The 15,545-nt window shown below is 55.4% G+C and overlaps 1 protein-coding gene across 1 annotated transcript in view; it reads right to left on the bottom strand.

The window, feature by feature from the left end:
- UMODL1 (uromodulin like 1) overlaps positions 1 to 15,545 on the bottom strand; it is a gene marked incomplete at its 5' end in the record, with an annotated part of 53,855 nt that overhangs the window by 16,425 nt on the left and 21,885 nt on the right. Inside the window, 7 exons of the mRNA XM_081301993.1 lie at positions 974 to 1,187; positions 3,511 to 3,623; positions 5,439 to 5,696; positions 7,049 to 7,615; positions 8,788 to 8,925; positions 12,474 to 12,693; positions 14,082 to 14,194. Of these exons, the coding sequence (XP_081158119.1) occupies positions 974 to 1,187; positions 3,511 to 3,623; positions 5,439 to 5,696; positions 7,049 to 7,615; positions 8,788 to 8,925; positions 12,474 to 12,693; positions 14,082 to 14,194 (1,623 nt within the window). The remainder of the gene's footprint in view (positions 1 to 973; positions 1,188 to 3,510; positions 3,624 to 5,438; positions 5,697 to 7,048; positions 7,616 to 8,787; positions 8,926 to 12,473; positions 12,694 to 14,081; positions 14,195 to 15,545) is intronic.

Genomic DNA, 15,545 nt, shown 5'->3' with positions numbered 1-15,545 from the left:
ATATTATTCCTCATCAGATTACTGAACATATTTTGCTCGCTTTATAATGGTGCCTTTATTTTTTCTGATGTAGAAGATTTGGGTCTTCAGGGCTGGGGCATGACTCACTGATACACCCTGGCTCAGCACACACAAGGCCCTGGGTTCAACCCCCAGCACCTTAGGAAAAAGAATTGTGTATTTATGTAGTCAAGGATTTCAGCCTCTTTTCTGGAAATCCAATTTTCTTTGGTAAATTCTTCTCATTCCAAAAAGTCAGAAAATATTAATCCTCAATTAAGAAGTCTTCAATTTTTCATACATGTAACTCATAGCCATTTAATATCTCTCTCTTTTTTTTTTTTTTTTTTGGTACCAGAGATTGAGCTCAGGGGAGCTTAACCACTGAGCCACATCCCCAGCCGTTTTTTATATTTTATTTATCCGATATTTGATAAGATATTGCTGAGTTGCTTTAGGACCTCGCTAAATTGCTGAGGCTGGCTTTGAACCTCAGCCTCCAGAGCCACAGGATTATAGGCATGAACCCCCGCCCCCAGCTTATCATTTCTTCTCAGGCATGATCTGAGGAAAGAACCTCTTGTCTCTTCTCTCTGCTCTTCTTGCCCCCTGCCCCCACTCGGATCTTCTGGGAGACTGCCTGGGAGGAATCTGGCTTGCACAGAGGGACGCATCTCCCTTCGTCCACCAAAATGGGCAGCAGGGGCAGGGCAGAGCGACTGCTGAAGGTAGCACATCCCTGGGTCTCTGCAGGCTCACCTGAGGATGTTTCCAACCCTTGAGCCTTAGCAGTCATGGAGGCATTGAGAGAGATGAGGAGGGGCCCATCTATCCCACACTCCCACCTGGTTTGGCGGAAAGACCACAGAGGAGGCTCATGGGCACATCCCCCCAAACCAAAGGCAGCAGCCGGGCTCTTGCTGCCCCAGTTCTGAACCTGGGGGAGGTCCCACGGTGCCTAGCCTTCACCTACCCCATATGGAGGCACTGTCCCTGCTCGCTTCCAGCAGAGACGCGTTCTGTAGGGCACAGAGGAACGCCACAGACACCTCCCTGACATCCAGGTCCACGGTCACCAGCAAATCAAACTCCACCACCACGCTGCCGTTGGCAATGCTCGTGACGTCCACTCGGATCCCGCCGGAGTCCATGTGCTGACGCAGGGTGGCTGGCAAGGGGTCCCTCACCTTGAGATTTAAAAGCCATGTGAGAAAAGTGGCCTGCTGAGGACATGAGTCACTGGTCCTAAGAGCAGCTCCTGCTGGGGTCCTGCCCGGCTGCACGGCCAGCTCACAGCAAAACCGTCAAGGCCACAGGTTGGTTCTGCGCTCCTTTCCTGTCTGCAAGTCCCCAAGCCAGCCCGAACACCTGGGAGAGTCTGTGATACTGAGAAGGGTCCTGCTACTCCCCCAGACCCGGCAGACAGGTCAAGCACAGAGCAGGAACACAGGAGAGGACCCTGCCTGTAACATGGGGGTTCAAGGTGACACAAAAACCTACAACTCAGCTCAGAGACACAGAGAGCAGGAGCCTGAGTGAGAGGTCATAGGAGCCACCAACCTTCTGCTCCTGACACTGTGGGATGCCTCCCCCTCCTTCTCCCTCCCCATGAGCCCACAGCTTATCATTTCTTATCATTCTCCCCGAGCGGGCGCATCTCCAACATTCCCAGTAGGACCTGCAGTCTCCGCCTCTGAAAAGCTGCCTCTACGTTCCATTATTTTAGGTGAAATTGCATGTCACACTCTGTGTTCTCCCATTCCAGCTCACCATGGTCAAAATGCCCAGAGAGACACACAGCCTCACAATATGCTTTAGTAGTTCATGGAGTGTCAGCCTCTGGAGAAGCACCCCGGGGACCGTCCTCGGAGAACCATGAGGTGCAGGAGCCCAAGACACCAGCTCATGGCTTCACTCCCCCACCTCCAAGCCACCCAAGATGCAAATTCACTGTCACCTGTCAGAGGCCAACTCCCCCAGAAAGCCCGTCCCCACATCTGCCTGGTGGCCCAAATAGCTGTTGTCACTATCGATATGGATGTAACAGTGGGCTTCTTCGGGCCCCTGGCTTCCGTGGGGAGGTCTGCTTAGTCCTGAGTCATTGTGACCACGCCAAACGGATCTCAGGCCCTCCCAGGAGAGGATGATGAGTCTTTTACCCATGGTTTCCATGTTCTGCATACATCTTGTCATACAATTGTTTGCTATCCTGAGATTCCAGATTTAAAAAACAAAACAATTATCCTCAAACACAAGCAAAGAAGGAAATAGTTTAAGGGGGAAAGATTAACCAAGAAACCTAGGGTGGAGAGGTGGCTGCCTGTCCCTCCTTGGGCCACCAGGCCACCTGGAAGGTCAGTGTCTATAACTACCCCTGTACCTAGAGGAGGTGGTGACGCTCACCATGGCGCCACCACAGGAGCTGGAATCCCAGAATAGCGGAGGCAGGACCCCAGGTCCCCACAGCTCCACAGGGCCAGCTCCCAGAGGCAGCAGCACTCATGACCAGCTGGGGTGCTGAGGGGTTGAACCAAATCACCTGTCACACCCACCACTGGGTGGCGCTGCCAACCCCGCTCTATTCCGATCCAATTGCCACTAGGGGGAGGAAACGGGTGGAGAGGGTGAGCGCCTGCACCATCCCTTCAAACCAACGTAACCCTAACCAAAACTATGGAGATCTCTCCCCTTGCTAAGTGGGAACAATATGCCCTTAAAAAAGAACACTCTGGGGGTGGCAGGGGTGAAGCACAAGAAAGGGTAGGAGACATAATTTTTGTAAATGCAGGTGACCTAGCGCCATAGCAGCATTAGTCATAACAGGCAAGACGTGGAAGCCAGCCAAGGTCTACCACGTGGTGTCTGCACAAACAGGATGTGGTCCTTCCATGCAATGGGACAATATAGCCACAGAAAGGAGTTCCAAGAATGAACCTTGGAGACGTGGCGCTAAGGGGAAGGAGCAGACACAGACGCCACAGGTTGTGAGCTTCCATTCCAAGAGAGTCCAGAACAGGAAGTACAGAGACCGAAAGCCCAGGACTGGTGTCCAGAGGCAGGGGGAGGCAGAGGGGAGTGACTCACAATGGTAAAGCATTTCTCTTAAGGATGTTAAAATGATGTGGAATTAGATAGTCGTGATGGCTGTGTAATCTTGCAAATATAGTTAAGGTGTGCGCTTTCAAATGTGAATTTTAAGTATGTGAAATAGATCTCAATTTTTAAAGTTTTTGGTTTGTGTGGCTCTTTTTAAGCAGGGGAGGGCCGTTCTGCTACACAGGGTCTTACAATGAATAGCAAACCGTGTGAAACCAAGGTGTGCAGGGGACAAAGTGTGTCTCCCTTCTCCAGATGGGCCTGTGCTGGTCTGGTGGACACCAGAGCCATGCCAAAGCTTATAGTCCCAGCCACCTTCATATAAAAGGTCCCCTGCAAGTCTGATTCCTGGTTGGATGAGGCTGGAGCGCCCTTGGCCTCCCAAAAGGACAGAAGGGCCTGCCGCCCACTCACCCTTCTGAAGAAGAGCTCCAGGAAGCGCTGGTGCTCCGTGCTGTTTGAATTGCACAAGGATTCTGAAAACCTGACGTTTGCTAGTCTGACTTTGCCACTGAGTTTCTGGGCGGCTGCAGGATGGAGAAAAGACATATTTGGAACAGCAATGCTGCAGGTCACAGACTGTCATTTCCGTCTCGTGGCCATATTTCCATGTTGGCCAGAACATCAAGCCAAGGCCAAGCTGCGCTCCACAAAGAAAGAACCAGCCCGACACTGCAGACACAGCCCACGGGGCTCCAGAGTACGTGGGACAAGGGGAGAGCCTCCCGGGGCTGCAGAACCAGCTCAGCCCTGCCACTCTTCCTGCACAGCTGTCTCCCTCAGGGCTGTCACCTGCAAGCCAGGACAGCTTTGAGAGCAAAGGGAGACTCCAGCAAATAATTAGGCCAGGGCTACTCTGTAGACTGGTGTCCCAGGGAACCAGGACACAGGGCTCTGCTACGCCTCTGATGACAGCCTGCTCCATGGCAGGGAGCCGAGGTCTGGTTGGGTCAGTGTCCCCTCCCCTCACAGCCCTTTGGCTCCAGGGTGTGTGGCAGTCCCACTGTGGTGCCATCTGAATCTCTGCCCTCCATGGGCCTTCTAGGAGTACACCGGACATGACTGTGCCCAGGAGCACTGTCCAGAGGCATCCTGGCTTTCCTTGTTCAGGCCATCACCACATACTTGTGAAGCACTCGCTACACGCCAGGGTGAATGGGCTGTGAGAGAGAAGGACAAGCTTCTCCTCTTGGGGGCTTAAAGTATGTCCCCTGAGAGCTTCTCGGTCTTTATACACACCACAAAGCTGTCCAGCTGCACATTCCTGGATGAACCCCAAGCCCCATGTCCTGGGGCCATGGCTGTCACTGCACCTGAAGGCCATGAATCCTGAGCTGTGACAGGTGGCATATGCAAGCTGATCTGAAAGCCATCAGGCGCAGGACAGGGACACGGTGAAAACGGATGTAGACCCAGCCTCAGGCACGGGGTCACAGGCCCATGTACATTTTGTCCCTCCAGAGAAAGGGAGAACCTTACAGACCCAGCTTCAGCTCTCGGACTCAGAGGACACCCTGCCTGGCCATCCAACCAACACTGACCTCCCTCTCCTGCTGGCCATGAACTCCCACAATTAGCACCATTGCAAACCACGCTGCTCTCTCACTTCCCAGCCCAAGGCTGATTAGCGTTTTGAATTAGACCAAAAAAAGTGCTAAGCTGTTCTAATTGCACCGTAGTAGGTCATCTCTAGCACCCCCAAAGATGGGACCCCCACCCTGGAGACCCCGCATCAATGCTTGGGAAGCTCTCTGATACGTGAGGACTACCTGCGGTTTCACACAGGTGAGTCACATGCTCCGAAAATATCCAGGTGACAGGCTAATGAGGAACAGAGAAGAAGGTCATCTGACTGTGTGGTTATGGATAGGGACCTGCTCCCGCGTGTTGGATTCCATGCTGGGCACAACTCAGTTCTATCCCCATCCCTCCGCCTGTGGCACTGGGCTCTGGGGACCACTGGTAGGTGACTGGCACCTCTCCGAAAGCCAAGCGCAGAGTCGAGGGAGGGGACAGACCAGCACCATGAGCACTTCCCTGCTATGTACCAGAGGGCACAGATGGGCAGCACTGGGCACGTTCTGCAGAGCCACCTCCCTGCCACGGTCAGGCCAACTGCCCCTGAGGTGCCACTCCTGTCCTGCTGACTGAGTGGAATGAGAGGGACGTGGAAACCCAATGGCCCACTAGTCCACCGGGCTCTCGCCAGCCTTGGGCTCCTGCCATTGCTTCACCCTTTTCTGACCCTCCCTTTAGGACAAATGGTGAGGGCTGGGCCCACTCCCCCGACGATGACGTGCCTTGGTGAAAACACCTGGCGACAGGCGATCTGAAGCCCTTACCTGTCCTCACTTTCAGGTGTGCTCGGGCACCGTCTTCCCCACACACTTTGGCCACGATCTCCACCAGGTGCAGGGTGCCAGGCTCCAGCCCTGACACAGTCATGCTTGTGCCTCGGGTCTCCAGGCCCACGGCAGGGCTCCGTGGGGAGGCCAGGGAGAGCCGGAAGGTGGGGTGCAAGGTAAGGTTCGCCACCCACGCCAGGTGGAAGCTGGTGCTGGTCACATTGGAGACCGTGACCCTCTCGATAGGGACAGGGGCTGGGAAGTGGAATATAAAGGCCAGAGTGGAATCAATCCAGGTGTTCTTAGAGAGGAGGACCTCCCGACGCCGAGAACCAAGTCCCGTCTCCGACCTCGTACGGTCCTTCTCTGAATATCTGTGGAGCACCTGCTGTAGGCCAGGGGCTTCTCCTCTTCTCCATGCTTGACGCTTGTCCCCTGAGAGCCAGCAGGGGGAGTGCTGTCCGTCCCAGCACCACCCCAGCACCCCTTGGGGTGTCCTCACAGGGCCTCCTAGCCTGGCTCCCTAAAACTGCACCCCTGCCCCCCGGGATGATAGGAAACAGTCCTGGCTCCGCTCTGTTCTAGAGCCAGGTTCAGCCACAGCCCTTGGTCTGTAACTGCCCCAATGAGGCCTCTTCAGTAGGTGCTGGACAGCTCCTCAGCAAGGCTGCCCACACCTGAGCCCAGGTGGACCTCCCTGGAGGCATTGCTGACCTTGAGAGCTGCTCCAACAGGGAGCCTGTGGCTCCTGATGGGACAATCCTGGCCCACGTGAGCTTGAGAGTGAGCTCCACCAGGAGCGGAGGAAACACCTGGCAGAGCTCACACTCGGCAGTTAGTCCCGGTTGCTGGGGTCCAGGGCTGAACCAGCTCTGCACACCCACCATGCAGATGCCAGTGCAGCCTCTGGGGGGCTGTCACCACCCAGGCATATTCACTGCAGGGAGCAACTTCTCTCCTGGGCTGTCCCCTGGCTTTGTGATGACTAAACCCTCTACTCACAGTGTGGATCTGCTGGCGGCGGGGGTGGGGGGGTGGGGGGTAGCACAGCTGGTGGGTGGTACAGGCAGCTGGGGGTATGGGAGAGCTGGGGCTCAGCATGGCCAGGTGAGGAAGAGCTGGGGGTGCAGAACTGCTAGGAGGCTCCACAGGACTGGGGCACACACAGTGTGGGGTGAAGGAAAGCCGGGGTGCAGAGTGTGGTGTGCTATAACACACTGAGGGCTCTAGCCAGCCCGGGAGCAGAACACTGGGGATGGTGGTACTGCTGGCACCCAACACTCAGGGTCGCTCCAGCAATTGGAGGGCTACACACGCTGCAGAGGCTCTTTCCCCGGCTGACTTCTGCCCCCGCTGCTGCACACCGGGGGCCTCAGGTGGAGGAGAGGAGAGGGGAAGGCTGGAGATGGGGGGCCTCTCTCTTCCTAACTAGACCAGACACTACCACTGAGGTCCCACTGCTCTGGGCCTGGGTCTCCTCCTGCACAAGATGAGAGAGATGGCCCAGCATTTTTAGCCAGACTTGGGACACCAGGCTCTGGCTTGGTCACCTGAACACACATGAGCTGCCAAGTTCCCACTGAGGTCTCCATTCTCAGACAACTCACCACAGGCAGGGGGCTCCAGGGGGGCAGGAATGGGGGTCGACACCAGGTCTAACCAGGGGGAAGGTCCAGGGTCCCTGTTCTGCAGTCTTGTGGCGTTCAGTGATGTCTTTTGAGTGGGAAGGTTGGTGTGCCACACACTGTAGCCCGTGGGGTCCTCTGCAGGCACAGGCCAGAAGAGTGGATCCATGGTGGGGCTCCCCCGTAACTGTCCAGGGGGGTCCAGTGGGCTGTCCGTGTCCCCCTGAGGGGAGACATGGGTTGGCCCAGGACCCCTGAAGGAAGACGTGCTGGCCACCACGCTGGTGCTCCCTTGGCTGGTCCCCAGGCCCAGGGCCATACTGGGCGCCTCCTTCTCCAGACCTTGCCCTGTGCTGTTCCTGTTGTTCCCGATTGTGCCACTGCCCCCTCTCCTGGGTGGGGGTCTTGGGGTCTGGGCCTGGCTTGCTGCCAGGGTGTCCCCTGGATGCCTGGGTCTGAGGGACAGGGTGGTTGTTCCTGTGCCGAGGGCTGAGGCTGTCACTCCTGTTGCTGCAGATAGTTCATCTCCCGTGGGACTCACCACATCACCTGCAAGACACATCCGCCATCTGACACCAGGAACATCTGAGCAAAGCCCCCCGTTCCTCCCACAACCCGAGTCCTCTCTGTGGGAAGACACGGCCATCCAACAGGACTGCCCTGCCTCCCCAGGGACCCCAAAGGGACACAGGCTGGCTCTATGGCGTTTAATGGGCCATGTCAGCAAGATGGGGCTTTCTGCCTATAAAGAGGAAGCTGAGACCCCCCAAAGCAGACAGGAACCCACCTGGGGGCTGCAGACCCAGGGCCGGAGGCAGGGCCTAGTGCTCACAGGCCTCAGATGGACCCCCAGGGCTCTGGACCCCCAGGGGAACGGGACAGTTTCCCCAGTTTATACTCAGAGTGGGACTTGGTGCTAGTTGCTCTCAACTCTAATGTCCACATTAGATAAGTAAGAGAAGTGGGAGACAAGCAGTGGACATCTCAGAAGGCAGGATGGGCACTGAATGTCCCAGGAGAGCTTCCCCTGGCCAGACCTGGCTCCACCCCCATTCCTGCCCCCCTGGAGCCCCCTGCCTGTGGTGAGTTGTCTGAGGATGGAGACCCCAGTGGGAACTTGGCAGCCCATGTGTGTTCAGGTGACCAAGCCAGAGCCTGGTGTCCCAAGTCTACTAAAAATGCGGGATCTTTCCCACTCCTCCTTCCTGCCACACAGGCCTCAGCATGGATGTCAGGCGTGGCTGGCCCCTCCACTGCCCACACCCTTGTGCAGGGCAGACGTGGCAAGTCACCACAGCATCTAAAGTCTGCAGGTGGCTCCCCCTGCTCCCTGAGCAGCACTCTGGTGGTCCCTGTCCAAGACTTGGGGCCGAGAGGTGGAGGAGCAGGGCTCAGAGGCCCCACGGGCCTTCATCCAGCTCACCTGGGCTTCTACTCCCTCTCCAGTCTGAGGCCTCCCAGAAAAGATTCTGCCTTCCCAGGGGCTCATGGTGACTGGTGGATTCCTGCACCCCTTCCTTTAAAACAATCTATTAAAATTAAATTTTACAACTACACTGGCATAAAAGTGAACAGAACAGGCTGAATTTGTTGTTGTATATATTTAGCATCATATTATTCTCTTTCTTCTGGTTTTTAAAAGAAAATGAAAACATTCCCATGGACACTTGCACAGCTTGCCCTCCTCCCCCAGGTCCCAGAGCGGGGCTGGGGACACGCACCCTCACAGGCCCGGCCAGCCCGGGAGGGGTTGGCGTCCCTGGTTGTGCGGCACTGGCAGGTGTAGGAGCCCTCGAGGTTAATGCAGTCGGCGGCGGGGGAGCAGTCGTGCTCCGAGCTGTCTGCACACTCGTCCCAGTCTGCCGGGGACAGAAAAGACAGAGCCAGTGAGAAGAGGGCCAGAGAGGCCCAGAAAACAGGAGGACACGGGCCAGACACTTCCGGACTGTTCTCCTGGGGGAGAGGCAGAGTCGGCCAAACACCACGGAGTCCAGCACCCAGGAGCAAGAGCCCCTCCTGGAAGCCTGACCTCCAACCTGACGAGCAGACCGACAGATGGACGCCTTGCTGGCCTTCACCTGGGCTGGCTTTCTGGGGAGGGGTCAGGGGATGGTGGCTCTTTCAGGTAGGTGTGAATGTATTGCTCTTAGATATCCCTTTGGGATCCTTCCTCTTTCTCCCACCTCCTCCTTTCCACCCTGGGGGCTGCCACCCCATCTTCCACCTGCTCTAGTGAAGAACGTGCTGGTCCCGTGCTCTTTAACACAAGCCCAGACGGGCACGAAGGAGATCTTAAGGAGCAAACCCTCACCTGGATTTGTGGCCAGGAAGAGCTGGGGTCAAGGGTAGTTTCCCCATGACCCTGCAAGTCTGTCCTTCAGTCCAGAAGCCTCTCTGTGGGTCACTGCCCACAGGGAAACTCTGGGCTGAGAGGTCAGCTGGGGATGGGGCCTGCTGGCCAGGGAGGGCTCTGAGAGGAGCCAGCTCTACTAGAAGGGCAGCCAGACCAGGAAGTATGCGGTGCCCCCGGGGTGGAGGTGGGCTGAGCAGAGGCCAGGGAGGGCCAGGCTGCCCCGTGTCTGTGCATGCTTATCAAGCTGCAGGTGGAGTTTCCCAGGAATGCAACGACCCAGCCCAACCTGCCAGAGCTCCCACTTGGCAGGGGCTGAAGCCAAGAAAAGGCACTGTTTGGTCCTGGCAGCTGTGCGGCTGGGGATGCCCAGCTGCGGTGTCTCAGGTCTGCCTCATGCTGTCTTCACAGAGGTCAGCCAGGTGGTTACCTGCTGCGCAGCTACAGACCACTTACATGTGGCCTTCTGGGTGGCTTTGCCTTCACGGTACTGCCACAGCCACATGCCTACCTGAAGTGCTACTGTCCTGAGCCACCAGGCTGGGGGCGGAGCCAGGCTGGATGGGAGCAGGCCGTGGAGGGGAGCGGAGGCCCAGTCCAGACAGACCACCAAGCACCTGGATCTATGTTTAGTGTGCAGTGACTCACCTAGCACGGCTGCCCGCTGCTGGTGGCTCACAGGAAGCCCAGAGCAACACGTGGGCAGGGTTACTCAGTCTCATACAGAAGCCAGGCCAGCCGGCTCCGGGCACAGAGGAGAAGGCAGGTGTGCTGCAGAAGGTGCTGTGGGGGCTCTGCACCCGTGGGCTGGGCAGGTGAGGACGGGGCAGGAGCCCGAGCAGGGGCAGCACTCTGCTCCCCTCCATCGCCCTGCCCAGGACGTGGCAGACTCAGGACGGACAGGCTAAGGGCAAAGAAGAGGTCCTGACATCTAATGGCCCCACGTACGCTCCTGTCAGCCTCCAGGGTCAGGATTGGGACACGCCGACCCACAGGCAGCAAGTGCTCCAAAATGACCTGGAACGTTCTGGCCACTCCACCAGGATTACTTCCTGATGAACCTGAGCAGACACCGTTCCTTCCTCCCAGGAGTGCCAGGTCTTGTCTCAGAAGGCAGTCTGTGCCTCTCCTGGCCTGAGGTGGGGCTCTCTCAGGGTGGGGATACCGACCTCCACAGTGGGCTCTGGCCTCCCTGGGGAGGAGACTGTGTCCTCTAGTTGTTCTGCTGCTCCTGTGTCCAGGGAAGCCACTGGTTCCTGAGTCAGAAGACTCTGTCCAAGGCAGGGCCACCTCCCCTGACAAAGACAGCCTGCGGCCTCGTCATCCATAGACCAAAGAGACAACTGAGGGGGACACCCCACAGTGACCCCTCAGCAGGAAATGCTGGCTCAGCAGCCTGCTGTCATGGGCACTTAGCAACGTCCAGGGGCTTCTGGAACTTCTAGGGAACAGTTGGGGGGCACTCTCTACTGACTTAGGGGATATCAGAAGCACAAGGCCCGTCTTCTTCCCACCTGTGTCCTGTGGCCGACATAACAGCAATCACCAACTGGGCAGCTCCAGTTCATCTCCACATTCTGGAGGCCAAGCTGACCCTGAGCTTTGGGGGACCCTCCTGCTGCCTGGCACAGCTTCTCCTGGCTCCAGGAGTCCCCCTCACCGGGGGACGCCCTCCAGCCTTCGTCCTCCCATGGCCTCCTCCCGGCCTGCGTGGGTTTCTGCTTTCTGTCTCTTTTGAGGACACTTGTTCTTGAATTTAGGGCCCACCCTAAATCTCACCTCAGGATGGTCTTATTCTGAGCTCCTTGCCTTAATGCCGTCTGTGAACAATTATTCTAAACAAGGTCACATTCTGAAGTTCCAATAGCCATGACTCCTGGGGGCATGGTTCAGACCACTATGTCCCTCACACTCCAGGTCCATTTGACCAAGATCTGGAGTAGCCTGGCCCTGGTGCCTAAGTCAGGGGAGGCAGGGCTGGATCAGCTGAAGGTTTGGTCTCAGGGAGGGGCAGGGCATGCACTGAGAACCCTGCTACGGGACTCCTGCTCCTGCTGGCCCTCAGCCCACAGCCCAGCCAGGCAGGACCCTGCAGCACATCCATATCTGAGGGCACCAAGTGAACCGAGTGACCCCCAGACTAAGCACGGGACACCAGGAGTGGCTTCAAGTACATGTGCCATGGCCCCCTGCACTCCTGGGCAGGGGAAAGTTGGGGCTGCCAGCACACCACTGAGCTCAGGGGGGTAATGTTGCTCCTCCTAGGCCCAGCGCCACCGGGGGATACCATTCCATGGTTGATGCCCAGCTGAGGCCCAGGGTGCAGAGACTGTGTCCCACTGTGGGTCAAAGCCAGGCCCTGCTGGGAAACAGCAAAGCTGGCCTCACAGTCAACGCCCTGTCTCTGCCCTGTCTCTCTGTGTGTCTCTGACTGTGTCTCTGTATCTGCCTCCACTTCCAGTCTCTATGTCACTGGCTCCATGTCTATGTCTTCGTCTCTCCCCGTCTCTGTCTCTCTCTGTCTCTACCACTATCTTTGTCTCTCTCTCTCTCTCTGAGGCTCTATGTCTCTGTCTGTCTTCATCTCTCTTTATGACACTTTTTCTGTGTGTCTGTCTCTCTTGCTTCAAGGCAACATCAGTAAAATGAAATGGCATGTGAGCTAATCAAATAGGCCCACGAGTAAACTTCCACAGACACCTGCAACGCGGGCCCTGACCAGACACAGGGAATGCCCATTCCCTGCCCCCAGGTGGACCCCCGGCCCCATTTTCCTCAATATTCTGGGCCTGCAATTAACAAGAGGCACCATCCAGAGGGAATAAGCCCTGTCTCAGAGTGCCTTCCCCGGGCACCTCCTCCTACCTGGAGCCATGAGGAGTGGGGTGCAGATTGGGGGGCCTGGCCCAGCCCCTGGTTCTTATGGAGAAAAAAAGATAAAAATTTGCTTTCCTTTACTTTATTTCCTTTTGGATAAAGAAAGATTGACTCAAAATAAAGTCTCCTAGACCACAACCACACTAGAGGGACATCCTGGCGGCACAGTCCCATGCGTACCTTGCACAGCCGTCCCCTGCTGGTCGATCTGGAACACTGTGCTTGAAGGCAGAAGCTGAAGCAGGGGAGCCAGAGTGGAGACACCCACTGGAAACTCAGGGTCTTGCACTGTGAGCCTCAGCTTCACCACCACGCTCCCCACCTGGAGAGACGCCATCTGCATCCTCAGCTTCCCACGTCGGTAAAGGTCACAAACTGCTGGTGGGAAGGAGTTCTCGACCTAGCCAAGAAGAGGCGACGGGGCTCAGACAGGGCAGCAGAGACACCTCTCAAATCGTGTTTTTCCCTGAGTCAGTCGAGCCTGACCTGGTCTTGTTGGAGAACCCAGAGTGACCTCTACAGTCAAGCTTCCAGACCTGCAGCATCAGATGAACCATCCACTCTGGATGTTCTGAAGTTGGGCATGCAGGTAATTTGTATATGTGGGTGAGAGTCAGATAGACTGTTGGATTTATTGAGGGACTGATCGATTGACAGAGAAGAATACCAAGGAACAGTCTCCATGGCTATTTGGAGCTGTTCCCCTCATTACTGGGCTGTATCTCCAGAAAATACACAGACAGAGCCAAGGGCTCAGGGACACCTATGTTCTATCAAAGAAGACACCAGTCTTACCTCCTACCTTCTGCCACTCAGTTCCTGTGAGCTCAAAGAAATTAACATTGGAAAAGAGTTTTCTAAGAACCTCAAAAGCTAATTTCCCCCTGCAGACGCATGCTGGGAAGCAACATCCTGTGAGGCTCTTGCATTTCCACACATCCTACAAACAGAGGCCCTTTTGTTCCAGACTGTCTTTATTATGAGCAGCCTTGGGAGACAGTAATGGTGGCTCCCTCTGTTTACTGTCCAGTATAACAAAGATAACATCTCCTTCTGAAGAAAGGCTTAGGCATTTTTGCATGCAGCCTATTATAAAAGATTTGGGTTCCCCAAATGTGGGGTTCCTCAGCTGTGACCTGGACCCCCTCTATGGGCATCATCCATCCACCTGTCCACCCAACAGAGCCAAAAGGGCCCAACATCATGCTCAGGCACTTGCAGTTCTGGGAATGACAAGGGCTCTGTCTCTGACCCAGCGATCTCTTGTCTTTTATGACACTGTGGCAGCAGCCTATTCATTCACAAGAAAGGTAAAAGCTCAGTCCTTTCATAATTCTTGGTGATTTAGTAAGCCACTTCCTCTCCAGCTAAACATCTATGGATAGATAGTATTTAACATTGGCTTTGACTCCCAGGCTGCGCACTGGACATCTCCTGTTAGCCACAAGGAGGAAGGGATGCTGAGATGATTGGTAAATGCTTCCCTGGTGAAGCTACACCATTGCAGAAAGACAGGTTCCCAAGCAGATGCTTCAACAGCGGATCCAGCTGTGTGTTCAAGTGGTGTAGACCTTGCAATCAAAGCACAGATTCTGAAGACAGATTGTTCAGGGACAGGGTTGGGTGCAGTCAGCCATTACTGTGTGATTTGGGTTTGCCTGCCTAAGGCTGCAGTGACATGTGATTTTGCCATGACCACAGGGGAGGAGCTGGGCATAATGCCCTCCCATGGGTAGTCCTTGCCCAGAGGACACAAGGTGAGGAGTCTGGGACCACAGCTGGGTTTACCTCTTGCAGCAGCTGTCGGGAGAAGTCCCTGTGTTCCACGCTGCTACAGTTGAGTAGCTGCTCCGTCAGGTTGCAGTTCACGATCCTTATTGTAAGTCCAAAAACCTGGGCATCTGAGACAGAGATGCAGAATAGCTGAAATCCTGGGATTCAAAGTCACCTGCTTCTCTGTCAGTTTTATAGAAAGTCTATTTTTTGATGAGGAAAGATTATTTTTAAATAGATCAAGGCATGAACCTTAGATTGAGCTCAAATTGGGAAATTTTATTTATCATGTTTATATCTGCAATGGAGTGAAAGGACTGATTAACTTAAGCCACACTTATGGCCAGGATAGGAACACTGAGGAGCCAGGTGCAAACCCCACAGACCACTCCAACAGGAACTGGTCAACCAGCACCTGTGGGGTAGGAAGGCCCCTTCAACTATCCTTCCCCAGGGGGCTGCTGCTTCCCTTTGCCTCTTCAGAACCACAAGACCCAACCAGGTTCTTTGCTGCATCCCCACCCAGGCCCCCAAAATTAGGGTGACAAATTGGCCCTGGTTGCTGGAATCTTCCCGGTTTCAGTGCTGAGAGCCCTGCCTCTGTCCTGTGCAAACTATCATCAGCAATAAAGGTTGCTGTTACTCTGATGCTGGGAAAAATACTCCAGATGGGACAGGGTGACTCATGTCACTTTCATCATGAGAGTAAAACTGACACGTGCACAGTCAAACGGTCAGGAGCATCGGAAACAGGCCCTGCTGCCTCTCTGAGTGCTGCTGAGTGTGGACAGCAGCTAGCTGACCCCGCCCTGGCTCAGCTCGGTTAGCAAGCTTTAGGGCCAATGAGGTCATCACGCTGTCCATCACCTGTGCACACCAGGATTGAGGGCACGCAAAGTTCACCAAGGATGTGAACAGACCCCTGACCCAAACAAGACCTCCCAGGAGGCCCAGTGCACCCCCGAAGCGCGCACACACACACACACACACACACACACACACACACACACTCCTAGGATAAACTTTAGGCTACAAATCAGGCACAGAAAGAACTGGAACAATGACTAATAATAAAATAGAATTATAACAACATGCTGTAATAGAAGTTATTCAACATTTGCAAATTATTTGTAGAATTTTCCCCTTTCATATTTTTACACCACAGTTGATTGCAGGTAACTGAAACCCAGAATGTGAAACCCCAGATATTTCCAGGCTGGGCCCCCCATCTTAGCAAGAGACCCCATGCTTGGCCCTGGCTTTTGGGCCTTGACGCGAGCCCCTCCTACCTCTGCCTGGTCATCATCACAAGATGCAGTTGCTGAGCCCTGAGGATGTTCAGCTTCCCCAGGGCCTTGGAAGCCAGATTGCATCCAGAGGCTCTGGGTGACCGCTGCTGCAGTCTCACCCACCCAACATGCAGATGGCATAGAGGCCACATTGGAAATGCAACGTTAAGCAAAGAGAGCACTCTAGAAG

Source organism: Spermophilus citellus (genome assembly GCF_964194105.1).
Source record: "Spermophilus citellus genome assembly, chromosome: 7".
In the NCBI taxonomy this organism is placed as follows: Eukaryota; Metazoa; Chordata; class Mammalia; order Rodentia; family Sciuridae; genus Spermophilus; species Spermophilus citellus.
Note: the sequence above shows the minus strand (reverse complement) of the source record. Positions and strands in the feature narration are given on the sequence as shown.